This window comes from Parasteatoda tepidariorum, chromosome 3, assembly GCF_043381705.1.
Source record: "Parasteatoda tepidariorum isolate YZ-2023 chromosome 3, CAS_Ptep_4.0, whole genome shotgun sequence".
In the NCBI taxonomy this organism is placed as follows: Eukaryota; Metazoa; Arthropoda; class Arachnida; order Araneae; family Theridiidae; genus Parasteatoda; species Parasteatoda tepidariorum.
The window spans coordinates 50,541,113-50,567,873 of record NC_092206.1 but is presented as its reverse complement, the minus strand read 5'-3'; the positions used below and the strand labels follow the sequence as shown (position 1 = coordinate 50,567,873).

At 27.9% G+C, this 26,761-nt stretch overlaps 2 protein-coding genes across 4 annotated transcripts; one reads left to right on the top strand and one right to left on the bottom strand.

The window, feature by feature from the left end:
• Window positions 1–21,422, bottom strand: LOC107443247 (poly(A) RNA polymerase GLD2). Of its 3 annotated transcripts, none has more exons than XM_016057053.3 (13): window positions 21,124–21,422; window positions 18,382–18,990; window positions 13,555–13,708; window positions 13,344–13,458; window positions 9,926–10,017; window positions 8,871–8,934; window positions 7,207–7,273; window positions 6,875–6,951; window positions 5,999–6,127; window positions 5,872–5,918; window positions 4,699–4,829; window positions 4,496–4,611; window positions 1–1,929 (listed from the first exon to the last, which is right to left on the bottom strand). In XM_016057053.3, exons 2-13 carry the CDS (start codon window positions 18,840–18,842, stop codon window positions 1,796–1,798), a joined length of 1,587 nt encoding a protein of 528 aa, XP_015912539.2. In that variant the 5' UTR covers window positions 18,843–18,990; window positions 21,124–21,422; the 3' UTR covers window positions 1–1,795. The 3 variants fall into 3 exon arrangements, with proteins under 3 accessions (XP_015912539.2, XP_042908284.1, XP_071034728.1); XM_043052350.2 differs by having other exon boundaries at window positions 21,277–21,398; XM_071178627.1 differs by having other exon boundaries at window positions 21,107–21,333.
• A 480-nt stretch (window positions 21,423–21,902) lies between these two features.
• Window positions 21,903–25,909, top strand: LOC107443248 (Ubiquitin-like activating enzyme 4). The gene has a single exon (XM_016057054.4). The coding sequence runs from the start codon at window positions 22,052–22,054 to the stop codon at window positions 23,378–23,380; it is 1,329 nt and encodes a 442-aa protein (XP_015912540.1). The 5' UTR covers window positions 21,903–22,051; the 3' UTR covers window positions 23,381–25,909.
• The last annotated feature ends 852 nt before the right edge of the window (window positions 25,910–26,761 follow it).

Here is a 26,761-nt window from a genome sequence, read left to right as displayed (position 1 = left end):
TATGAAGTTGGTTAGTTTCAGAGGTGAAAGCATGCCATTTTAGAAGTGATTATGTTAAAAATTATAATGCTAGATAGAGCGATCAAATCGTAATTCTATTGAATGTAGGATTTAATAGCAACAAGTCAAAAAAAAAAAAAGAAAAAAAGACACAAATCAAAATATAAAATTACCAGATCGCCTCAGTGAGTTGTAAGGGTTTTTACAGGTAGTAAATAATGTATATCCTTAGGTAATGTAACTTTCTTAATAGTATTGCAAAAGTTGAGTTTTTAAGTATTCCAATGACCTATCGTGAATATCATGACTTATTTTTGAATCTCTTTTCAATTGGGGTAAAGAAAATATTTTGCAACATAAAATATTCTAAATTAGTAAAATGGAAAAATATATGTCATTAAATAACACATCCCCTTTTTTCTAACTCCAGTCAAAATGAGGGGGTGAAGCTTTGCCCTTTATTTCTTGAACCAGTGACATTTCTGGGCTGGAGTGTTCAAAAGTAACATGCCAAAAAGATTAAAACAATCTATTTCTCACACATAGAATCTTGTTTATTTTTGAATCGAAAAACCAGACTATTTGCAATGTGATTTAGAGATAGTTCATTTTAAACTTGATGTCCGCAATAAAAATTAACCCCAAAATTAAAAAAGATACACATTTATTGTATTAGTTTCATATAATTTTCTTAAATAAAGAAATAGGCACTTTGGTGACCATTTTCCTCAAAATTATGTGACCATTAAGGGGTTAATATTATGATATCACCTATCACTAATACACAGTTTGAAGTTTTTACAAAAAATTTGATTTTACTAAAAAGTAGTTAAAATATATTTTAAACAAAAGAAAAGAATGCATATTTTGATACGAATTCAAATAACACATTTGGATGCCACATTAGTAAACTTTATGAAAAGCATAGAATTCTCCAGATATATCACAACTTAAAATTTTTTTTAAAAAATTAACTAAGGGAATTAGATGTTTAATAATGGATTAAAACAGCATTCAAAACTAAACTTTAAAATGAACATTATGTTTAAAACACAAAATATACTATAAATTTCTTACTTAAACAAAATGTATTCTGACAAGACAAATTTGTACATTCACCTCTTTGCCTGTTAGAAGAGTTTTAACAGTAACTTAATTTAAAATCATAAAAATATTTTCTGGAATAAAGTAAAAAACAACATGAATAAAGCACAAATTAAAGTGTTTAATTCACCTTGTTTTTTGTTTTAATCTACATACCACAATGTAGTATCATTTTTTTTAGATTTTATGGAATATAATAGATAAATCTGAAATATTAATTATTTAACTGTCATTTATTAAATAATTTCTTTATTGCTAAATTCTACTTACAATAAAATATACAAACAGTATAAAGTATCATTTCATTATATTATATACAAGATGTAACTTCACAAGACAAAAACTACAATCAGTTATAACATTTTCTTTGGAGATTATGGCTAGATAGTTGAGAAATAAAATCTTGATCTGAGCAATTAAATAAAATAAAACTACATTTGATGTAAGAAACATTCACAAATATGGTAATATATTAATTCTTTAGAACAAAATAAATTATTTAAGTTATGTATTTACATGTCTTCATCTCTGCATTTACAAAATATACAAATATGAGTTCCTTAAGTCTTTCAACATTGGACAATCCATAGGAATCAGGGAAACAAAACTTGGAAATGTAAAAGCACTTGATTAACTTCTAGAAAAAAGAACACATCAGAGGTAACTTAAAAACCTCAACTTTCTCAAATTCTTATGACACCAGAACACAAGCTAAATCTTTCTTAGCTTTTAGCTGAAGCCATGTACTTTTGAATGCATTCATAATCCTGTTAAATGAATCTTGATCATAAACTGCACATGCTGTGTTTGTACGATTGAAAGGTTCTGGAAAATAAAAATAAAAATTGTAAGAAGGCAAGGGGAATCAATAGCTATACTTATAAACACAATTTATATTTCGTAGAATTTACAAAAAATAATAATTACACAAACACTAAAAATCCCTGATTTTCCCAGACTCATTTTATAGAATTTCCTAGAATTTTTGAAACCAATGACTTTTTTTAAATATTAATTTTTACCCTAAACTAAAACTCAGCCCATAGAGGGCCAAGGCCTACTGTGCCCATCTCAGTTTTCTTGACCTNCATGATTTTTTAGTAATTACACCAAATTAAAAATGGCACAATTAGGTATCTAAGAAAGAACTTATAACCAAACTTCAAATGCTTGGTACTCATTTATCGACCCACTGAAGGGATGAAAGGCTGAGTCAACCTTGCCCGGCTCTAGGATCCAACCAGGGACCTGTGGCACGACAGCGCGAAGCGCTACCGCTCAGCCACCGGGCGCAATTTCTACCCTAGTACAAAAAATATATTACAAAACACTTAAACCTGCCAAATGAAAAAGTATGCATTGCGTTTATGAACAAATCAAAATAAAGTGAATAAAGAACAAATAAAGGTATAGAAATGAACATACTCTATATGGTCATGGAGATACTAATGAAATATCTGTAAAACTGAAACTATAGTATGTTCCCTTTAGTACCGTTAATCATGTTGTTTTGCTTTACTTATAATTTTAAAGTTGAATATAAATAGTTGTGTGGACAACTGGTGATAAATTAATAGAACAATTGCTTAACAGAGATATCGTAATATATCTATATAATACTTCTATATAATATATAATAAATCCTAACAAAATTCATATGAATTTTAACATGTTATTAGATTTTTCGAGTTAAAAGATCTTATAGTCTTAGCTAGTATTCAAGAATTCTAAGTATTTTTTGTCTTATTTTCTGTTATTACGTTTTAATTTTCATAAAAACTTTTACTTCAATAATATCTCAAACAGTTAAACTGCTACATTTTATATTTAAACCACATATTAATTTTACTACTTAATTTTCTTATAAATAAATAAATTTTCTAAAATAAAACAGAAAATTAAATTTTTTTTTCTCTTGTAGATAAACTGCATAAAAATATATGTAATGTGTGTACAGGGCACAAAATACAAAACGGACCATCCAGAATAACTTTTGATCTCATGATCTGATTTTCAAGTTCTAGGACTCAACCTTAATGGTTCGAAAGGGTGACACCAAATATGCTAATTAATTAGTGCAGACAACATTCTAAGATATAAAAAGTATTCAGAAAAAGTACACAAAAGTGTACTTTCTCTGAATAAACATTGCCACAATCTGGGAATTATGATCTCCATAATTTGGTCAGGTGAGTGGTCCAAGTTTGGACCCCTTAACATTAATTTAATTTTTCGGATATTTTACCATATTTCGAAAACTTTTTAATCAAATTGAAAAACGTTTGCACACAAAAATAAAATTCAATTTCCCAAAGATAATTCCATGCAAAATATTACTTTCAGTCTATTTTAATATTGGTTGTCTTTTATTATTATATTTAATAATGGTTGAAAAATTTTGAATTGAAAGGTATAAAATTTTTTACATAATTTTAAATGGCAAAATATTAACTTTGAGTGAAATTGATCAAATAGTTTCTCAGGAACTTTTCAGTAGATTTTATTCATATTTTGCCATGTAAAATTACATTCTTTACAATGATGTAAAAAATTGTATACCATATAATTCAAAATTATTTCGATCATTTTTAAATAAAATAATAAATATTTACTAAAAGTTATATTTTACATGTCATTATCTTTGAATAAACGAATTTTTTAGTTGTGTGCAAATTTTTTTAAAATTCATCAAAAAGTTTGCGTGACATGACGAAATACGCAATAATACATCACGAAATACGAATAAATGGACATAACGGGGTCCGAACTTTGGACCGCTCTCCTGACCAAACTATGGGGACCATATTTCCCAGATTGTGGATACCCCTTATATTTTTGAAGTTAGAAATTTGAATCCGTTGGAAAAAGGTATGTTTATTCAACAAGAACCAAGTACATTTTAGTGTCTGATTTCGTAACTTAAAATATCGTATGACCTAATTAATTAGCATATTTGAGGTCACCCCCTTAAATCTTTAAGATTTGAGTTCTCGAACGTGAAGACCATCATTAGATCAAGTCATTCTGGGTGGTCCATTTTCTATTTTGAGCACTGTACATATAATTATGTTATTAATAATCTTAAAAAGTAAAATTCAAAAAAAATTAATCATCACACTATTTGCAGGGTTTCAAAATTTAAAATATTAAATAACATCAAAAATACTAATATTTTCAAAACATACCAAATATTAATAAATCTTTAAAATTATTTAATTTAAAAAAAGATCCAGTTTAAAAATAATGCTATCCAGCCTAATTTTTAACTAAATAATAACCCAAAATTTTATTATAACTAACATTGCTTAGTGTTAGCAACAAACGTAAGATTCTCAAATTGAAATTAAAACTTTCATACTTAAATCCATATAATGCAAAAATATGAAAATACCTTCAATACAGATAAATTTCCAATGGCCTCTTTTATTTTTTAATGATCTAAAATTCATGGCAACTGCTTTAGGTAGTTTGCATCCCAAGCGAACAGACATGACATCTTTTGAAAAACTAAAGAAAAATTATACATACATAAGAAGTTAATTCTTTTATTCATTAATTCATGCATATTTATCAAATAAATCAAAAGGAACTTACTCAAATTTTTCAGTGTAGTAATCGAAGAAACCATACAATAGACTTCCAAGGGACTGTGTGTTCTTTGTTTGAAAGTTAAGACAGTCTCCGAAAGAAATTGGTCGCCAATAATCAGTAGTTTCAAATCTCCGCTAAAAAATATTGATAAAAGAAATTATATTTTGATAAGTCATATCTAGATTTGATATCAAGTTATTAGCCAATACAATTCTAACATAAATACAAATGTTTGCATGAAACAAAATTAATTTCACAATAAAACCCTTAAAAAAAAAAAAGGTGAATATGAGATATTTTTTATAAATATTTTGTTAACAGAAAAAAAAGAGTAAGAGAGATAACATTGAACTGGATTTAGAGAACATTTAACTATTTACAATCTTAAAGATATATTATATGATATGATACCATATATTCTAGTAAGCATTTTTAATATTGTTGATTACTGAAGAATATTTACAGTAATGAATTCTGTATATTCCCATTAATTATTTAGATAAAATAAGAATAGTTTCAAAAGCTCTCAAAATTTTAAATTTGAATTAAAATAAAATAAAAATATTTATTTCATTAGTAAAATATTTGTGAAAACTTCATTGCGACTTGTTTTCAACTTAGCTACCTTTATAACAATGATGATTCAAAACATTTTATATTTATTAGCCTGAAACATGAGGGCAGATTTTCAGAGATATAAATTATTGAAGTGGCATATACCCTTGTTCTCTCACCAATGTCATTCATTAATTGGACCAATACAAGCAGTGAATCATTATCTTCAAAGGGATTTTAATGAATTATTGATGTAACTTCACCATTATAACAGACTTAATGTGACAAAAAACAAGTGTAAAAACACAGATTTTAAAAACATTGAATTAAATTGTTTTTACAATGAGCTTCACACACAGCAGCTGAGGTATCCTATTACTGATATTGCATTGGAATATAAATCTTGATATAAAAAGTTACAATAATTTCATTGATCCCCCAATGTCTTTTTTTTTAGTTTTTGAATATATATGCAAAACTTTTCAGTTAAATTATCATAAAAAATAAGCCAACAAAGCATTATTCAATTATGAAATTTGAAAAAGACAATGTGGGTAAATAAGGAAACATAGTAAATATTAAACAATATAGCTAATATAAGAAGTACAACTAGTATCATACCGAGTTCAATTTCTGTAAGCATGGAAGTACAGGAGGTTCACAGCCACCTAAAAAAGTTGCATGAAACTAGGTTAAATGTTAGTATTGAGGAGAAATCAAGAAAAAACAGCATTTAGAAAATACTTACATTGTAAGTAATGAATAATCATTAGGACTAGAGAGTAACTAGATAGAGTCATTTCCTTGGCATTATTTATCTTACAATCTTGAGCCCATTTCTTGATCACAAGAACTAATGGAGGTATCCTCCAGTCCACTATATAGAATAAGACAAAATGTTAATTAAAAAAAAAAATTTCAGATCCTACAAAAGTTTTTAAAATATTAAATATAGCTAAAACAAAACTGTGACTGGTTGAAGGGAGAATAATTAATAATGAAAAATGTGGTATTCTTTTCGCATACATTTCATTATGCAATTTCAAAGCTAATTAATAAATTTTGATACTGCTTTGAGATAATTTGAGCTCTATAAATGTGTATCTGAATAACATGGATAGTTTGTAAATTAATATTTTAAAATCAGGTTAGAAATATTTATTCAAATTCTACATTTATACATTCCTATTTAAATTGTGAATCAGTCTGCTCTCACAAACATCGAATTAAACAAAGGTAAATTATGCATTAATTAAAGTAAGTTGGGAATAAATTATGTATTACAAAATAGCATTGTTCATAAGTTTTAACAATTATTAAAAAATAACTTAGTTTATTTCGAAATCTATTATTCTTTTACTAAATGAGTAATAAGTTATACTTCTGGCTTAAATGCAGTTAGTATGAAAACCTAAAATAGTGATTTGCCAGATGAGAAATACTAGGTTAAAGTTTCTTTAGAAAAGAGTCGAAGTAAAAAATCAGTTAATTCAAAGAAAACTGTTTATTCTAATTATACTCTTAGTAGTTATAATTAAAAAAAATATTGTTACAAAAAAAACTGCCACTGAGTGAGTGAGATTTTGTTTTCTTAGTTACTAAAGAGAATTACTTAGCTACTTACTTTGACTATATGCCCCAATAAGTTGTGTGTTAGCAATACCCACTGTGTTGTTGATGTTTAAATCCACTTGAATATTGCTAAAAAAATTTAACAGAGTTAATTAATAAGAAAAAGGGTTATTAGTTTGTCTTTGATAGTGTTAATAATGACTGTGATTAACAGTGTGAATTTGGCAGTCTAAATCAGTTAATAGATCATGTTCTCACATTTCACAACTGTTTCAAACTGACAAGAGTATTATACAGAGCAAGTAAGATAACAACATGCCTATTAAACTATATCCAACTGTTAAGCTATTAAAAAATTAATATACTGATATCTAGGTAACTTACTTATATTTTTCCACAACTTTCAGAATGGGAACTTTAGCTGTAATCAGATCAGTACTTTTTACAAAGGCTGAAATAAAAGTACCAAATTAGTGGTGTTACATCATAAAAACTATTAACTTCTTGCAATAATTTATACACATAAGATTCTCAAGATGCACATAAGATATCTAGATTCCTTTATTAAAAAAAAAAAATCATAGAATACATTTTAAAAGGCTAAAAATATTTGGCAAATGAAATCTTGAGTAAAAACCAAAAAGATTTTAAGTTTGTGAAACAAATAAACTGAATACCTAACAGTTTTTAAAAAAAAATATTAAATAGAAATTTATTTTATTACTAAATTGATCGGGACTTCCAACCAGTGCTACTTTTTGCATAACAATAGAGGTATTTTTAGTTGCAGTAAAAATGCAAAATGAATTAATTAGCTGTTACTCCTTAAGTAATATATTTCAAAACTTTACAAAAACAAGCAACAATTACATAAAAACTCATTTTTTGAAAATGTAAAAATAAGAGTATGTCTACAAATTATAGTACTTATGAAACAGGGGGAAACTTTAAAATTAATTTGAAAACTAAGCACGAATAAACTAAATAAGTGAAATCAGGTGATTTACGAAACTAATTGGAAAACTTAAAGACAAAAAAAAAGAAAAGAAAAAAGAGTGAAACATAAAATTGTAACAATATTTAAATATCAAAATTTACAAAATGAAGTATTTATTGAATTCAGCTAAGCATTCATCAGTGGGTATCACTAGATAGTTTTTGAAACATAAATTATCCTTAATAATATTCTTAAATGAACAAAAATAAAGATCTAATTATGTGGAAATTTTTTTTTTTTAATATTAAACGTAAAAATAATGTTCACACATACAAAATTGAAAAAAAGTCACATGCTCTGAACTACAAGAGTAAATTAATTAAAACAGTGAAAAATAAGGTGCTATGCTGGTGGAAATAAGTATTTTAGTATATACAAACTTATCCATAGAAACTTTTAAGTGATACTCGTACTCAGGGGTAAAGAAAGTATTAACAATTTCATTTCCTATGTATTTTTGTATCTCATTTTCCTACTTGTTTGTATTTTTTCCGGTTAAGTTTGATCATTTAAGTTAACTATGATATAAAATTGAATGAGAATTTATAATATTTAAGTCTTAAATTTGTTAAAGATGTTTCCTTCCCCCTTAGTATTAGAAGCAGTGGTATTGATTGTTTGGTTTCAAGTTAATTGATTGTTCAATAGCTGCATAATTTTTTAAATAATTTTTTATTTTTTCCCCCTGCTTTTTTCTCCATTTTTTAAATGGAATACAATAAATAAGTTATAAATAAATTATCATTCTTGTTAAGCATTATTACTCCAGTTTATTGCCACTTTTAACAACAAAGTGCACCAATAATTTTTGTAAATAAAAAATGGAGTTTTCTTTAACTTTAATTATGTTCTAAAAACTAAAGTAAATCACTCAATCACTATTTAAAATTAAGCACAAACTATTAAATGGTATAACAACATTGATACAAACTGTTCTAATGCACTTTAAAAATAAACTAGTGTTATTTGCATTATGACTTTTATACTATTAAATATTCAAAAGCAATATTAAAAACAATAGATTTCATTTTTTATTCGAAATAATACTTACGGCATGCCAGTAGCTCATTTTGAGCATATTTTAAAATATGCATGGCTTCCGTTTGTTGATCAATCTTGAAAAATAAAGAAAATAGTTTTTTCATACTTTAATACCAATCATACATCACATACATATTAGTCGACAATTTAACAATATGGCATTTAATGTAATTAAAAGTTTAAAGTATACAAAACTTAACATTGTGTTACTTTCAATAAGAATCATTGAATTTAGGTAATGCTTGGTATATTGAAATTAGGTAACACTTGGTTCATTGAAACTTTATGATAATATGAAATGTTGGAAAGAACTTATTCAACAAATTGAAAGATTAAATTGTATTACTCTAAATGTTTCGGCCAAGCTTGTTTGCTGAGTGGTTTTGTCAGTTTGAGACAAGGTTAATAGGTATGTCAGCAATATTGCACATAAAAAGGCTGAATACAGACCAACTATTTCATAATTTTGCGTGCCTGAGTACTTTTAAATTTCATATGCCAAAGGCTAATTGGAAAATTCAGCAACTCTAAATGTAGTCACCATTTTACAATGTGCCAGACAAGGGTAGGCAAGTTTTTGATGCAAGTCAGATTTTGGTTGAGCCACGATTAAAACATTGCCCATTAAAGATAATCTTTTGTGGGTATTGAAATTATAGAAAAGTATTAAGTTTATGCTTTAAATAATAATTTAGATTCAATATTTTAAAAACATTTAGAAATAAGTGCAGGGATAAAAAAATAAAAACTTTTTGGAAAGATAATTTTCAAAATGGGATACATAAATTTCAAAATTCATTTAATCTATATTCTATACAACATGCCATCAAAATTCTATATAACATGCCATCAAAATTCTATATAACATGCCATCCCTTTTATTCTCTCAAGAATTTCATACATATTAGTGAAAAGCAGCTTAAAAAATATAATTTAAAAGAATTAGACAATATATTACAATGCAAATACCAGTTGAACTAGACCTGAAAAAATGATAGTAAAATAACAAGTAATTAGAATAAGAAATGTTAAATTAAACAATAATGAAATATTTTGAGTTCTCACCTCTGTGGTAGAAAGTATTAAACACATGTCAACATCACTGGTATTTGTACCAAGACCATTAACAGATGAGCCAACTACCCTTAACCCACAATCTAAAACATAAGAATAGCACACAATGTATCAAATTTCTCTTTAAAAAATTCAGCAGTCACATGAGAAGACTATCACTATCAATTTTCATTACTAATCATTTAGTTATGTTATAATAATACCATTATTATGTTTCATAGGCACTTATCCGTTAACAAGGTAAAAAATCTTTAAGCCAAAATGATCCTCAAGTTTAAGAACATGGATAGTTACTAAAACATTAAGGAGATGGTTTGTAGAGTATTAAGAGATGAATAGTTACAATTAAAGTTAGTTATGTGAGTTTGTTTAACTTAATATTTTTAACTTTCTCTTCTTTTAAGGGTCACAGTGGAGTGATTGTAAGACAGAACTATCTTCCCCGTAGATAATGAAGTTAAGGATCACTGGCTGTAGTCAGTAAACCGGTGACAACTTTGATCAGCCTGCGAAGGGACTAAAGTATTGGTACAGTAAAACTTTTGTAAGTTGACCACTTGTGGTGCATTGTTTTAGTGGTCAACTTATAGAGGGGGTGGGCCATTGTTCACATTTTTGTTTTCTATATCATGTCATATTTAAAATTTTTTTTCACTTGACTTAAAAATTTTATCAAATAGCCAAATGAATTCTTAAGAAATTTTTTTAAACCTGAATGAACTTCAATTTGTTACATATACATAATTCTAATATTTAACTAACTTTAAATTTTTTTTTTTTCGTTAGTTATGCATGTGAAGTGTTTAATAAAGATAATTTCTTAAAATATCAAAACACAAAAACATGTAATTTGAAAACTTTAACAAAACAAAATTATTAGAACGCTTTAAAATTTATTCTGTTATTACTATACTTACAAATCTATATGTTACAAAAATATTCCCTCATTGTTGTTTGGCGTTATTGTTTAGACTTTACATGTGGCCAATGTTTTTCAATACAAACATATAGATCCATTATTTTTTCAGAACTATCAGGTTGTTTATGATATGCATAACACATATTTTGAACACAGTCTAAAGCTTCTGAAAAAGTTAGAGGTGTCTTCTCATTAGCATGTTTCAGAGCATTCATTTCATTTATTCAAATGCTCAGGATTGCAACTGGAAGAGCAACTTTTCAACTAACACACCTTTTTTCAATGAATGAATGAATGAAAGAAATGATCAAAAGCTGACTCCCAACAGTTTTCCCAGATGGTCAACTCTCAAAAGAGTTTAGATTAGCTTTTTACTCTATTTCACCTAACAAGTGAAATTTTTACATACATTGCAAAATGACAGAAAATTTTCTGAATTTTTCTCTTCTGGTCAACTTATGAGGGCTTTAGAATAGAATTTCATATTACTCCTAGACAAAATTGACTTATTTCAGTGGTCAACATACAAGATAGACAGGTGGTCAAGTTTCAAAGGTTTTGCTTCTTTATATTATATAGGAAAAATTCCGTTCTTGATAATTGAGGTCAACTTATGCAGGTGTCCAACTTGGCAGGTTTCACTGCACTCGTTAAGCCGCTCTACCAAGTGGAGGGAGGGCATTCTGTTTGCAGAGGATCAAAATTACGATACCATATCTTTAGATCATCTTCAAGGATGCTTTCCAGATTGTTGCCAATATCCCATTGGGTAGCTCTAGTGCGATGTAAACAATATAAACTACTACTACTACTACCTTTTTTGTGAGTTTATCACAATGAAAATAAAAGTCTACCACTATCAAATAAATAACCTAAATATCTGACTGAAGCAGTGCTGACGAAGCTTTGCAAAACTTTTCGCTAACTTAGGTCTGATACCCAACTAACAGATATGTATCTTTAAATAATACAATAAAAATTTTGGAACACCTTTAGTTTATTTCCCTAATACTATTCCTGTTCATTTGAAAAAAAAAATAAAAAAATTAGTATTTATGTTTAAATACTGAAGGTCAGTTTCAAATAAAAATATTGTTGTTAAAAATATTGAGCTCTCTTAAATTAATTTAAATGGCTTTTTATGTAGTAATTGTTTTCAGAAATTTACCTTTCTAAATAATTAATTCAACATATTTAATATTATGCAAATGAGTATTTGTAAAGGTATCATTTATTGAAATAATTAGCATTTATTATAATCGAGACATCCAAATGTTTCTCACTATTATGAATGACTTTGTTTTCAAGTTCTAATATCATATAATTCTTGTAAGAGAGATTGCAATCTTTTTTCAGATGGACGAAGTAAGAAATTTTGATTGAGGTTTTTATTTTTGAGTCCATTTTTTTTGTAAGTAATAAAAAACATCCAGTTTTAACATCACTATTTTTTAGTAAATCCATGTGGTCTTCTGATAGTTCTTCAACTGCTTTCTTATGATTTTTAAAATTAATTCCATTACGTTTAATACATTATTATAACATGCTAAATTTGATTTTGTTCGACTCATGGCGATTCCATCATAATTCCATGCCATTTGATAATTTTTTAGCAGTTATTTATCATTATTTCGGCTCTTTTCAAATAATTTTTAATATGACGTTTGAATTCAGATTTCGATGTATCATTTTCTGACGTTTTTCACTCACGACGATAGTTTTTTCAGCAGTTATTTATCATTTTTTGGGCCCTTATACTGGGTTTTTCAAATTTCAATATTTTTTATATGATGCTAATAAATGTGAATTCTCATTTTGAGTTATTCTTTTAAGATGCCATTCATAATTTTACATTGCTCGATATTTTCAGCAGTTATTTATCATTTCTCGGCACCTTTTCACATGTTTTGTCAAATTCTGATATTTTTAATATATTATTACAGGCGTTAGTATTAATGTAATCACTTCTCATGCACTAAATTTGTGACGATTTTTTCATAACTTCATTCCATTGGATGGCATTTCTTTTGGCTGTCATTTATCATTTTTTTCCAGTCTTTTTCCAAAGATTTTTCAAAATTTGATATTTTTAGTATGCTATTACAACATACTAATGCCAAACGTGAGTTCTGACCTGTTCAATTTACAACCATACTATTCTCTGAGAAATTGCAGTGGAAAAATTTATGAAAATTTTTTATAACGTAAAACTTCACGAAGGGATAGTTTTTATGAATTTGAAAAGGGACTTTTTTTACAAATTAGAATTCTATGAGGAGGCAGTTTTTTTTAGAGCTTGAATTTTGTAAAGCAATCATAAAATGGTCATAATTTCTGAATGGATGGTCCCTTGCAACTCAATAAGGAATTTAGAAGATTCATAATCTTAACAATTTTTAAACAATACATAATAAGAGGCTATAATTTTATATAAATATTGTTTTGAATAAATGTATTTTAAAAATACAATAAGTAATGCAGAATACTTACTTGGAAAAAGTCTGCTCAGTACCTGATGCATTGCATTCCGAAGATTCATTTTTTTTACATACATATCTTCTCTTTGCCTTGTTTTTATATAATGGTTCCAAATCTCAAGAGACACCTTTAATTATTGAAGATACGAAAAAAAATTATATGCATTGAATATTTTAAAAATTGCAAAGCATGTTTTTTTTTAAAAAAAAAAAAACTGACTTACATCAAACCACTCATCTTTTAGATCACGGGGAATTTTTCGTTGAGGTAATCCTGCATTAAAAACTTTCTGATTGGAAGGAAAAGGTTTTGGATTGTTTTGATATCCTTGATGCATATTCTGTCTCTGAGAATTATGTCCATGCTCAAATTTTCTCCTAAAACACATTTAAGATTAACAATTTAATCGCTATTCAATCTGAGATATAACAACGCACATTTTTAACTTTTTGTCAAAATAAAAACAAAAACTAGATATTTTTATGGCTGACTATAAGGTTGCCAATTAACAATAACTTAATCGTTCTTTATAATAAGAACAATATCAATTTATCTTAAAAAATTAAGAGATAAAAAATTATATGTATTTACTACGTAAATATTTGTAAAATGAAAAAAAAAGAAGAAAAAAAAAGGAGTTTAGAATTAGGGGAGAGTGGCTCACCTTGGGACACTTTTTTAATTTCTTTTTTTTTTAATTTTTTTACTTTGATCAATTATTGTCAAACTTTTACCTGGTATTCTTGTAACATTTGAAAACAATTTTATCTAGGTTTCAATTCCGTATCTGTCATAGAAAAAATTAAAATTTTTTTTTACTTATNTTACCTGCTTAATCAAAAGAATCAAAATTTGTTCCAAGGTTAGATGATGCTGACATCTATCTGAATCTAAAAGAACTAAGAGAAATTTTAAAATTTAAGGTCAAAAATAAAAATGTCCCAAGGTGTACTGTGTCCCAAGGTGAGCCACTCTCCCCTAATTCCTTTTACTTTACATAAAAAGATATTTTTTTTAACAAAATAAAATTATTGCACATTTAAAACTTTTTTCTGCAGGAATATCTTTTTTACTGCATTCATAACTAATTGAATCATTTTTTAAAAATAAATTTTGATTTTCCTTAAAATTGCAAAGATTTTTGTTTCAAGTTAAATAGTTTTTCACATTAAAGTTTTAGCTAGAAGGTGGGAGACCACACATAGATCATTCAATGTCTACAACTGCCCTCCAGAATGCATCCCAATATCACCATGGCGCCCACCAATTATTAAATGCATGCTAGTCTTTGTCCAGCCTTATAGATAATAGAAAAAAAATCGAGAATTTTCAAAAAGGACTAACTAAAAGAAGTATATTTTGCCCTACTTAAGTACAATAAAGTCAAATTTTATCACAAAGGAATAATAAAATAAACTATTTTTAGCTTTATAATTCCTTTGTTTAGAACAGAAAGTTTTAACAAAATTATCCTATCATTAAATTAACTTAGCACTGAGAAATCCATAATAGTATGAGATATTAAAGAAATATTATAAAAAAATTTATAGTGCCAATGTATTATAAAATGACCAGTATCAATTAGTTGGTATTCCCTCAAACCAATATTTAATGAAAATTTATAATCTACAGAAAATATACAGCAAAAATAGTAAATGTTTCAACAAAAATGGCATTTTGTCTAATAAATAAATAGTTGATTGGTCCAAATAAAAATATAACTTTTTCTCAACTATTTCTAGCTATGGGTATAATTTACCCAATTACACAAGGCATTAAGATTTGGTACATAAATTAAGCAACCCGATATTAAATATTAGCTATTCAATAGCTTTCAGATATAAAACACCAGAAAGAATGTACAAAAAGGAATTTTAAAATACAGTCAGTACCGCCTATATGGTCACCTCGCTTATATGGTCAATTTTTTAAAGTCCTGTCTAACTTAATAGGAAGCACATGTTAAAGTTCACCGTTTATATGGTCATCCTATTTTTCGAGTTACCGGTTATATGGTCAGTTTCCTTTTTATTTTCTTTTGAAAAAAGATACTTTTTAAGACATTTCTTTAGACAGGAAGCCAAGAAAAATGACCAGAAGGTAAACACATTCCTTCGACCCCCGGAGAAAACTGGAATTTCCCCTTCTATTTCGTCACCTTACCCTCTTTTGCATTCATTGATGATCTTACCCTCTCCTCATTTGACCACTCGTATTGTTTTCCCCGCCCAAGGGCAGAAGGTCTTTTGATTGTTTGAAGTTATCTCTCAGAGCTTGAAAAGGAGTTGAAGTTGAGAAAAAAGAACATTTTTATTGGATTACTGAATGAATAATGTATCCATGTTTTCATTATGGCTTCGAAAAGAAAGAATTTAACAATATCGTAAAAAAATTAATTGGTTGAAAAGTTTAACCTTTCAAAAGCTACTTTTGCCAAAGAAAATTCTATACCACGAACAACTTTAAACAACATTTTAGCAGCCCAAACGTAGCTCTCCAGATGTTTCAATTAGCGACCGAGAAAGAAAACGTCGGTGTGTGTCACCTTTAGAGAATGTGGAGAAGGCTCTTCTGTCGTGAATCAAATATGCACGATCACAAAATGCTCCTATATCCTGGAGTATTCTAAAAGAAAAAGCTTTAGAAATAGCTAAAGAACTTGGAGAATCAAATTTTCTTGCAAGCAATGGCTGGATACAGCGATTCAATGCAAGAAATAACCTATTCTTTAAGAAATTGTGAGGAGAAGCTGCTGATTTTGACAACAGTTCTTTAAAAGAATGGAAAGACGTAGTGTTGCGAGATATTCTTGAAAGATATGAACCTGCTAACGTGTTCAACGTCGATGAGTGTGGACTTTTCTATAGGATCTTACCCGACTGAACCCTTTGCTTCAAAGGAGAAAAATGTATAGGCTGAAAGAAAAGTAAGGAACTTTTAACAGTTTTATTAACTGTTAACATGGATGGTTCGGAGAAAATGATTCCTTCGGTGATTGGAAAATTTACGATGCCAATTCCAAAGCATGGACGACCCAAACGACCAGGGAAAAAACTCTCAGAAGGTGGGACCTACATTTTTCAAAGAAAAACAGAAAAGTTGCATTGATTGCTGATAACTGCACTGCTCACTGTCCTGTTGAGGGCTTGAAATCGATTGAGCTCGTATTTTTGCCTCCAAACAGCTCATGTGTGTTGCAGCCTTTAGATCAAGGCATAATCCAAAACTTCAAGTCTATGTATAGAAAGCTTCTTCTACGGGATATGATCACTGCCATAGATAGAAAAGAAGAATTTCACGTTTCAGTTTTGAACGCACTGTTCTATATTGACCAAAGCTGGAACATGGTGTCGTCGAAAACTAATGAAAATTGTTTCTGTCACGCGGGGTTCCACAGTTCTCCAGACTCTTCGGTGTCATTAGAGGACCCCGAGGAAGATCTTCCATTAGCTGAATTGGCAGAAAATCTTCGAAACCGAGGCTATGCAATGCCGGACGTAAATTTGTATTCCCAAATAGACGTCAATGTCCTCACTAATTGTGAAGCAACTGTAGAAGGCATTGTATCTAATGTCTTAAATCTGAATGCTGAAGGAAGTGACAATGAGGATGATACTGAATGCAATAAAAAGTCTGCATCAACAGCTGATGCTCTTAAGGCTATAGATGACATAAGGTGTTTTTTTTTTGCAAATTCAGATGCAGCAGATGAACATTTAAAAACTATCAGAGACTTAGAAAAAGTTGGTTTAACAGCCAAGAAGAAACAGACAAGCTTATTGGAATATTTTTTTTGAACATGTACATATGCTAAGGTAAAGAATTAAATTTTTCTAAAAGTATAAAAATTTTTTTTGCATTCTTTCTTATTATGCACCTTAAAAATTATTTTTAAACATTTTTGAAAGTTGAATTATTTGTTTAAAAAATACATTCTGATTCCAGAATATATTCACGCCATATTAACTATACTATATATTTGGTTATCACATAAATGGTCACACCGCTTATATGGTCATAATATTCTGGACCCATGAGCTGACCATATAACCGATACTGACTGTATATAAATTTAGAATCAAATAATGATATTTGACCTAAGTTATTAACTAAATCATTCAATTACAATAAAATAGCTGTTTCTGAGCTTATTTTAATGCAGTTTTCAGCAATGATTATCAGAAAACATACAATCATTAAGCAAGTAATTAGGTCCATTATGGCCACATGAAACTTTTGCGAACTACATTAATTGAACTAAGCACAATATTGTGGAAAAATTTTTCTATCTGAATTCATCGAACTGTAAATTTGTAGATTAACACTTATAGTTAAATATATAACCATATAATACAAAATAATAATCATTTACTTTACCTATGTTTATTATACAACAAAATGAAAACATGAGTAAAGCAAAATAAACAGGTATGTTATGTATCATTTTTTTGGGGGTAAATGCGAGGAGGCTCCTTTTAAACATTTCGAAGAAAGGCTTCGGATTCTTATCGCCGCTTTTGATATAAAAAAATTGAAAGTTTTACTGTTCAGCTATTATGAAATTTACTCTATTCAAGAAACTTCTGCTAGTGGATTGTGGTGATGGACTGTGATTAGGAAAATAAGTCATTTTAAATAGAGATGTGCGAATTAACAGTTTTACATTGGTTAAAATTTGGAAAATCATGTAATTTCTGTGTGTGTTTTTTTTTTTTTTTTTTTTTAAAATTGAAAAGGTTATAAATTTGTTTTCATAGCAGAAAAACTTAAAAAGATTTGTGTGTTAGTACTGATGCTAAAATGATCGGCAAGTTCTGAAAGGGGAACAACTTGAACAGTATGACACCTAGTCACCCCCGGACAATTTTCTACACATTTTTTAAAAATTTCTCGCGAGCATAAAAATCATTTTGCCACATGGCTTGTAATTGATGCGAAGATGTAGCGATGTGGAAATCTCTTTTCTAGAACTCTCAGTATGGAGGAGTTCTCATGATAGCTACACAGTAAATAAAAGACATGAACTATTTAAACCACATGAATGGATTACCGGGGACGATACATGTTTGTTGAACTAGGCGTGTGAATCACAGGCTGTCTTTTTATTTCGCTACTTCCAGTAGTTTCCACAGATGACGGAGTCGATGAACGTGAACTTGACATGCCACTGTCACCACAAGCAGATTCCATCAAACTGTCCTGGGAAATTTGCCTAGGTAAAGACTGCTGGGTTAAGTTTCGTCTCCTGAGAAAAGGCATGCAATTATTATTCACAGATTCCATACTCTGCATCAGCATATTAACAGGAATCCTTTTCATGTTGTTGGGAATGTCAACAGCAATTTGAGAGGTTGCAAAGATAGGCTGCTGGTGGAAAGAAGGCAATAATGCTGTTACGTGATCAAGTGATATTAAGGGAAGATCTCCATATGCAAAAATGAGTGGTGTCTTTTGGGACTGGTTGGTGATGAACCATGATGCTGGGTATAAACTATGATACATATCAAACATGAAGGTGGACAAGGATAAAAAGGTCTCTGAGATTTGTAGAAATGAATTCAATTTAAACACATGAAAGCCATAATTTCAAATTGCTGGTGGTTATGTTTGAGGAATTCATCCCTGATGTTTTTGATAAAAATCTTATACTGCAGTGTGCCTGCAACAAAAATGAAAATAATCAATAAATATAAAGAAAAATGCAAGAATCATATTTTTAAGAAATGCATTAGACATGAAAACAAAGCAGGGAAGACATCCCCGTGGTAGAATACCAGCGACACGGCGACATTATCGCAGAATATTACAGAGTTCTTGCAGAAAAATTTTTCTTTGGAAAAGTAAAAAAAATTTCTTTTCTTTACAACAAAATTTTACACATATTTGAATCATGCATTTAGATAATAACTTTTTGACACGCTCAATTTACGCCGATAGTATCGTAAATTGATGTAATTTTTCTATTGTATTTTCGGCAGTCATTCATATCGATTTTCACGCGGATTTCAAGTATCCCGATACATTTCAAACAATATGGAAAATTCGAATCGTGCACTTGAGTACTATAATTCTATCTAATTTTTGACTGTTATTGTATTGATTTCTCTATAGTTTATAAATCCGATTTTTTTCATACGATATTATTTGTTACAACAACCTAACCTCGAAACAAAAAATGCGCTTAAAGAGTCCGATTCGCTTGACTTCGTCGTCAATCTTTTTTTTCAGTTATCATGTGGATTTCATGATTTTTAATTATTTTTTCTCATTGTGATGATTATTTACAAAATTTAATAATTTGGAAAAGAGCACAAATAATTTGTGCGCTTTTCACCCAACAAAATGCGAGAATATCATCCTTAATATTAAAATAAAAAATTACTTATTCAATTTAAAAAAAGTTATATAGTCTTTTTTGTAAACACAGCATATTTGTCACTTTCAATTAGTAACTTACATGTTTGTTTCAAATAAAAGTATCTTGCAGAAAGATATTTGTGCTAGAGAGATTAGTCGCATATAGCTAAAAAAAATTCTGCTATAGGGGAAGACATCATAATTTTTCTAAAAAGTAGGACAAAACTTTACCTATTGGAGTTTACAAGTAATTTATTATGCAATTTATAATCTTTTAATAAAGAAAAATCTAGTAATTTCACAGGATTAGAGAACACATGACCATTTACAAGCCCGATCTTAGGTATCTTTTATACATATTTTTTTAGATTTCTAATGCAGATTTTTCCATACATATACTTTTTTTACATATAATGTATTATTTAAAAATACTATGAATATACAATCAAGTACACCAGAGCCTTAATACAAGAATAAAAAATCAAAGAAATGCCCACTAAATGAAAAGAAAAAAAAAACTGTAAAACAATGAGAATGTAAATATTTTTGCCACTAACCAGATAAAACAATTAGACTTAATATAAGAATAAATTAAGTTTTATCACCTTAATGAATAAAAGCTTACTACCAGATTGAACACATATATAACTTCAACAGTAGCAGTCTACACAGTTATTAAATATTGTCATTTACAACTCGTTAGTTAAAAATTTAAAGCCCAGGTAAAAAGTATGGGAGAAAATCGATCTCCAATGAACATAAGGGCATGTGATAAACATGAAATACTTATTGATAATTTTTTTTTCTTTTAAGAATAATAAATATTTTGTTGAGCTTGTATAAAACCACAATTACTAATAAGATAATTATTAAAAATAATCTTTTTAATATAAAAAATCAATTTCATTTTAATCTATGTTTTAAATGTTATGTAGGTCAGTTATAAGTACAACATTCAGAGACAGTAATTGATTGAAATTGTTAAGATTAGGGACAAACCAGATAAATAGAAAGTAAATTATTTAAAAACAGTATGTATCCGAAGATTTTGAATACAAATCTTTAATTCATAGCAAATCAAGTTAAATAATATACAAAGCTCATTTATACTAAACTAGTGGTGAAATATTGTACCACTCCTATTTTGAATGATTAACACTAATAAAATGAATTAAAGTAATATTCTTAATTGCTGCATTTCAGCATTAAAAATTAAGTTACAGTTGGTTAGTTTTATTTCATTTAGTTTGTCTAAGTAATAAAATATAAAAAAATGTGATTGCATAATATCCGAGGTCGGGATACCGGCAATTTCACTGTTGTAAGAAACTGAAGAACAGTACAAAAAATATTGATTAATTCTTGAAATATAAGAGTTCTCAGACAAAAACTGAATTAAAATTTATAACATTACTTACAAATACAAATATCTTACCAGTTTTTTTTTTAAAAAAGATACCTTACACCATAGCTTCACGAGAGTAAGATTTACATTAATTGAAATAGTTAATGCACCACAAATCACCCGGATGGATATTTTATTTTAGAATTATAAAAGCAAAACTGAAAGAGAATATTAAAGGAATACTTTTTTTTATTTTTGTGAAGACGGACACGCCTTTACAGCTGTTACTTGCACGAAAAGAAATTTCATGAATCAAACAATTTTAAACTACTTTTTTATTAACTTTAACTGTAGTTATGTTTATTTTTCGGAATCTTTAAAAATAAGATTACTCTTTATTTTCATTGGACAATATTGCTCAACTACTTAAAAATAAGCCAATAAGATTGATGCCTTTACAAAACTACCTCAGCATTTAACAGATTTTATCTGATTATTTATAAATTTTAGATATTATTTTAAATTTCTTATCTATTCATAGTTATAATTTGACTGCCATTTAGTAAATGCAAAATAAAATGTAAATTTCAATTCACCTTAAAAAATTTACATCTGGAGAAGCTTTAGTGTTAAAGCAAGCTCAATTCTAAAGGAGCAGTTTTTCTGTTTCTTCAAATGAACTCGTTTGATATTTCTGATCCGATCATTCAGTTACTTCAGTTGCAAATCAAAATGTCAAACAATTTATCGTCGGAACCGGCTTTTTAAAACTGATTGAGTATTTAAAATGGGTTCAGTTGAAAAAATGCACTTTGGCAACTGAATTCGCTAACATTTCACATTTCAGGAACTCATCTTCTGTTTACATATATAAAATTCTGATGATATTTTCAGTTTAAATGAGTTTATGTATGCATAGATTGCTCAATTTTTAAAATAAATATATATATATTTATTTAACTATTTAATTATTTTTACCCCAAAATTAAGTATAGCCGCACTATTTAATTAAAAAATTATGTCAGACCTGGAAAAGGTGAAGAAATTAAAATCTTTGATACAAGAAAAAGAAGCTGAAATTAATAAGTTGAAAGCGTTATTAAAGGAAGAAAATGAGAAAAATCATAGCAGAAAAGACCTGCACATAGACGAAAAAATTCCACTTTCTCATAAAGAAATTAAGAGATATAGTCGCCAACTCATACTTCCAGAAATCGGAGTTTCCGGACAAATTTCACTGAAAAAAACTTCTGTGCTGATTGTCGGAGCTGGTGGTCTTGGTTGTCCTGTTGGATTATACCTAGCCGCAGCAGGTGTAGGTTGCATTGGTATTGTTGATTATGACAGAGTGGATGTAACCAATTTGCATCGTCAAATCGCTCATAAAATTGAATTAGTGGGTCAGAAGAAATGTGATTCACTTCAACAAGCTATCAAAGAAATTAACCCTTTAGTAAAATGCAATGTATATCCTATTCTTCTTAATTCCACAAATATTACTGAAATTATTGACTCTTATAACATAATAGTTGATGCATCTGATAATGTACCAACCAGATATCTTTTAAATGATGCTGCGGTGCTGTTCAACAAGCATTTAGTGTCTGGCTCTGCATTGAGATTTGAAGGTCAACTAACTGTGTATAATTATTTAGATGGACCCTGCTACAGGTGTTTGTTCCCTAAACCCCCTTCATCTAGTAATGTTGGAAACTGTTCAGAAAATGGTGTACTTGGTGCTGTTACTGGGGTAATTGGTTGTCTTCAATCGTTAGAAGTAATCAAAATAGCGGTTGGTATACACCCCACTTACCATAAAAAAATGCTCTTGTTCGACGGACTCAACGGTGATATGAGGACTATAACATTAAGAAGTCGAAAATTAGATTGTGATATATGCGGAAATAATCCATCGATCAAGCAATTAATTGATTATGAGTTATTTTGTCAACAATCTGCTTCAGATAAAATAGATGATTTAGAGTTACTACCTGATTCAGAAAGAATATCTTGTAATGAATATAAGAAGATTATGGATAATGGTTTGCCGCATATACTATTAGATGTTCGACCTAGTCACGAAATAGAAATTTGCTGCTTACCTAATTCACTTAATATTCCGATAAATGAAATTACACTGGAGGCTTCTGTTCAGAAGCTTCAAGAATTGATTCAAGAAAAAAACTGTCAGTCTGTTTTTATAATATGTAGAAGAGGAAATGATTCTCAAACAGCTGTTGTTAATTTAAAGAAGGTAATGAGTGATTATGAATGGAAAGATATCAAAGGTGGCTTAATTGCTTGGCATAATGAAATCGATACAACATTACCTTTGTATTATGATTAATCATTAAGTTAAAACTGTTATTATGATTAATTTTGTTATTTGTACTGTGGGAGAAACTTTTCTTGGCAAATTCTGTTTCACCTCCATTATTATTTTAAAATTTAAGGTTTAGAAGAAAAAAAAAGTGTTAATGCAAATCTGGAGTAAACCATGAATTTTCAAATGCTCTAAAAATGTTTTCTTACTATCAAAATCCAAACAAATGATTGCAGGATAATTTTCCCAATGCATAATCCTAAGTAAGGCTTAATTTGTTTACATTTCCAGATTTTGAAATTTTTTTTCTGCATTTGAAGCTTCATAGTTTACTTTACATATACATGAACTCAACTTTTCTGTTGTTTAAAGATTAAATTTCTTGCATAGGTTAAAGAAAAGTTGCCATCTAAGATTTCTTCTCCAGTATAGCATTCTAATAAGTTAAGATTAGTATTTTGCTTTCCAGGAAATTAGAATTTAAAAATGTTCTTCTATACTGTTTATTGAAAAAATAAATAAAAATCTGTTAAAATCATGTCACTTTATAAGTAAAGAACATTAAGAAAAAAAAAGATTTTAAATTTATTTTGTCATGATTGAAGTTAACTATTTTAATTGTATTTTATAATTTGATACTTCTATAAAAATTGAAGAGGCTCATTCTCTCCCTACAAATCATGTTTATAAATATGAAGAACAATATAAACAAGAAACATCATAATAATGGTTGGTAAAGTATATAACAGATAATTAGGTGTACTTTAAATGTTTTTGAAAATAATAAGAATAGAAAATTAGAATAAAGAATTAAAAACCTATTTACCACTTAAATAGAAGAAAGAAAAATATGTAGGTTTTAGCTCTGCAGTATATGCCCAATGTGTTTTATTTCCTATTTGATATGAAATGATTTATATTGTTATGAAATGATAAACATTTGTATTGAAATGGAGTTAGTTTAGATTTATTGCATAGTTACACATTTTTTATTGCAGATGTTAGCACAGTAATTTGTATATCTTAAAATGTAGACCAATTTCCATTAATTTTGCATATTTGTACCCTAAATAATTGGATTACTAATTTCCTTTATTTTTAATTTCATACTTTGCATATACTTTTCTAATAATTGTTGTGATAATCTTGCATCAAAGGATATTAGATCCTGGGCTAAACTTAAAATTTGGTTAACTTCATAAAAGCTATTTGATAACAGAGTTTTATACTCATCATTTTAAATATAATTAGTTTAAATCAAATTTAATGGATTTTAATTATCTGATCAATGTATTCTTCCTTCAACAAAATGTTTTGTTTCATATTTTTAAAAATAAAGAAATATTTTATTTTTATTTTTAAAGAGAGAGTACATATTTCAATTGTTTTTTATCTGTTATAAAATGTGTGCTGGTTGTTGTAAATTAAGTTATTCATTAGTGCATCTATATATATCTTGTATCATCTATTTCGAAGATAATACAAGGCATAGATAAAAATTTTTTAATCTAAACTTTGCCTATGCTGTTTATTCAAATGCTTGTCACATTTAATTTCATTTTTGAGTCAGTTGTTTTTTAAAATAGATAAATAACTTAATTTTTATCATTGGTTATACATTTTAGGTGTAGAAATGCAAAGTACCATTAATTTTTTTAGTGGTTATTTTTAAGATTTTACTGTCATATGTAAAAATATAAAAATCTATTTTATTCCACTTTAATTTACAATTTTACTGTCAATTTAATTTATTTTTAAATATTGATAGAATTGAATTGAGATAGTGAAATTTGATAACCATTTTGTTTTTACGAAATGGTTCAAGCTTTAAGAATGATTGAACTCATAAAATCAAAACATTTTGTTTTTGTAATAGTATATATTCTCCTAATATTTTTGTTCTTCGTTTTGAGTTATTTAAGAAAGTTTCATATATGCAATGAGTATTTATTTTAAAATTAGTTAATATACAAATAAAATCTGTTAATAAATTTTGTAATTCTCTAAAAATATACTTTGTGTGTATTCCTTACCTTTCCACCTTTATTTTTTTTAGCTCTTACTAATGGTTATTGCAATAAAAAAGGTTACATAAAATGTGCGCAAATTATCACCTAGTTAATAAATAACGCACAATAAATAGCAAGTGTCATAGAACACTCAAATTTACTCAAATAACACAAGGAGAAAATAGGTGATTTACTGATTTTGTTTTTAATGGCAAGTCTCAGTTAGGCTTTTTGTGACAAAATAGTTTAGTTTTGAAAATTTTACTTATACCTTTTGAACCTTATGCTTAAAATTTATTTAGGAAAAATATCCATTGTTGAACCTGCATTGGAATTACACCACTACCAAATGTAGGTTTTAATTTTTTCTTATTCTTGCACCTGTGTTTTGGATAGAAATTTAGACTAAGATAAACATTGATAAACACATTTCTGTTATTTTATCTAATTGTTTGTTTTATTGTTGTATGCAATTGAAAGAAAAACACATATCTTTGAATATTAATTAATTTTTTTAAGATTAATAAACGTTTTTGAAGGGAAATGTATGGATTTTTGGCTTTATTGTTATACATTTATGGATTTTTGTATTTTATTTTTTAATTATAGCATCATTTTTTAATCATTTAATCCTTTTAAGTTAAAAATAACTTGAGTGAAAAGTATTTTTTTTTATTTTTATAAAAAAGAATGTTTGTGTCAGATTGAATTAAGTTGAGCTTCTAATTTTTGTAAAAAATATTTTCCTTTTTGGTATAAGACTATTTTTGTATAAACTAAGGTACTAAATAATTATTTTAGACTGTTTTTACCTGTTTTAATTAATATATAGATTGTTTTCCGTAAGAAAATGACATGGTGATGAAAAATATCCTGGATCCTGTCATATACACTATAAATTTTATGCTTATTAAAATATCACAACCGAACTACCGACTAAACACTTTATTACTGTTACTGTAACATATTAACAAGTTTTCATAAGAGTTACCTTTGACAATGATACAGGGTGGCAAACGTGTCACAATTTTTTCTGTCATTGGCTACAACTCACTTGATTATAGTAGCAACTACCTTCTACAAGACTTAAGATTTATTAACTTTTGAGATTTATTAACTTTTAACTTGTGAGATTTTTTAACTTCGTAAGATTTATTAACTTTTGAGGCTTAGCACAAACCTTTATGGGTTGTTAAAACTCATAAGATTTATTGCAAATTCTTGTGTAATTCTAAATCCATAAGGTTTTAAACACAAAATGGAGAAGTTCATAGGGTTCCAACCTGGTGTTCAATTTTTTTACTAAAGTAAAAAAATTGAAGGCCAAAAAAATTAACTTGCCAGCTTTCTCTGTGCAAAACACTTTTGAAAGAGGATTTTGGCTTTCAACGAACTT